Consider the following 1,854-nt stretch of genomic DNA (forward strand, 5'->3'; position numbering starts at 1 on the left):
CCAAGAATGCCAAGATTAACATTACTTAAGGCCTATGCATGCTTCTTTCATATTGGAGGGACGTGGAATTAATAATGAGTAGCGTTAGCAGGCCAATAATTTTTATGATTTATAGTTATTAAATAGTTATTAATAATATTTTTAATTGTGTAAAATTTTATTCAATGATACAGGATTATTCACTTTTTTTTTACTAATTACATACTAACTAAAATTTAATAAAATTGTTGACCCTAAATTTTTTCATTAATAGCTATATACTAAAATCTTAACGCATGTCGCGTGTTGAATTAAACTATAGGTGTTTGTTAAGAAGTCCTTTCAGAGTTGTTATATTACAAATAAAACATGCTAATAGAAAACATAAATTAGATTTTAATTTTTTAAGTTTTATATATATATATATATTAGAAAAAATAAAAATCTTTTTCTTTTCTTTGACCAAACTAGAACAAACTTCTAAATCTTTGAATCACTAATTTTTACTGACTTAATAATTGATCCGATTTTCAAAAGTTTGGTTTATTTAAGAGTTTGAACCTGTGCCCCCAACTACCCACATATCAGGACTTCTCTGATCTTCAGCTATGGCATGCAATAGCAGTGAAAATATTGGCAAACCAATCAGATGCAAAGGTTAAATTTATGTTTATGAAATATTTCTATGCAGACTACTTATGATCAATCTAAATATCTAATTTAACATGTCCTTGTTTGTTATTTTTGGAACAGCTGCAATATGCAGAAAAGCAGGTGAACCTCTTGTTATAGAGGAAATTGAGGTTGACCCACCAAAAGCTTGGGAGGTTCGGATCAAGATTCTACTCACTTCTCTGTGTCACACTGATGTAACCATCTGGAAAATAGACAACGTAAGCATATCTATTTTCATAAGATTTTCGTTAAATCACTAAAGGTGAAAAATCAGGTGCAGTCGATTTCACGTGAAGTTGATAGTTGAGAGCCATTAGATAAAAATTTAATCAAATCAATCAAATCATCTAACGACTCTCAGTTATCCACTTCACGTGAAGTTGACTGCACCTGAGTTTCTACCGTCACTAAATAACTTCCAATGAGTATCCCATACATATCTGTAATTTTCCTTCCCAGGTCAGTGCAGCAAAATTTCCAAGAATTTTCGGTCATGAAGCCGTAGGGTAACGTCTGATAAATTGAAATTGCAAGTCGCTTTAAAATTTTGATACCTTTATTTTTTTTTTGCTGTCATTTTTTTGTCAGTGTATTAAATTTTAATTATATTATACCGCTTTTTGTAACGGATACTTAAGAGTTGTGGAGAGCGTGGGGGAACACGTGAAAGAAATGAAAGAAGGAGACAGAGTAGTCCCTGTGTTCCTCGCGAACTGCGAGGAATGCAGGGACTGCAAGAGTTCTAAGAGCAACGAGTGCTCCAAATTCAGGAAGGAGCTTTTCAGTGTAATGCCGAGAGATGGAACGAGCAGATTCAGGGATATGAATGGAGAAACGGTGCACCATACCTTGTGTGTTTCGAGCTTCTCAGAGTACACAGTTGTGGATGTGGCTCATTTGGTCAACATTAGCCATTATCACCTTCCTCCTCACGAGGCTTGCTTGCTCAGTTGCGGTGTTTCAACAGGTTACAATTTAAAACTCAATTAGAGACATTAATTTTTCATTTGTTATATCCTATTAAGTATATAAAAAGTTGGGGTTAAAGTGTTTTCATATATATATATATATATGATTTCTGGTTTTTAATTTAGTATTTGCAAAATTTATAGATTTTAAATAAATAAAAATATAAAAATTTAATTTATAATTAAAAAATAAAATAAATCATTCAATTCGTAGTGGTAAATTTGTGTTACA

At 31.8% G+C, this 1,854-nt stretch overlaps 1 protein-coding gene across 1 annotated transcript in view; it reads left to right on the plus strand.

Moving 5' to 3' along the window:
- LOC107606167 (alcohol dehydrogenase-like 2) overlaps positions 482-1,854 on the plus strand; it is a 5,257-nt gene continuing 3,884 nt past the window's right edge. Inside the window, exons 1-4 of the mRNA XM_016308169.2 lie at positions 482-636; positions 733-872; positions 1,114-1,160; positions 1,293-1,621. Of these exons, the coding sequence (XP_016163655.1) occupies positions 588-636; positions 733-872; positions 1,114-1,160; positions 1,293-1,621 (565 nt within the window). The 5' untranslated portion in view covers positions 482-587. The remainder of the gene's footprint in view (positions 637-732; positions 873-1,113; positions 1,161-1,292; positions 1,622-1,854) is intronic.

Source organism: Arachis ipaensis, chromosome B07, assembly GCF_000816755.2.
Source record: "Arachis ipaensis cultivar K30076 chromosome B07, Araip1.1, whole genome shotgun sequence".
Lineage (NCBI taxonomy): Eukaryota > Viridiplantae > Streptophyta > Magnoliopsida > Fabales > Fabaceae > Arachis > Arachis ipaensis.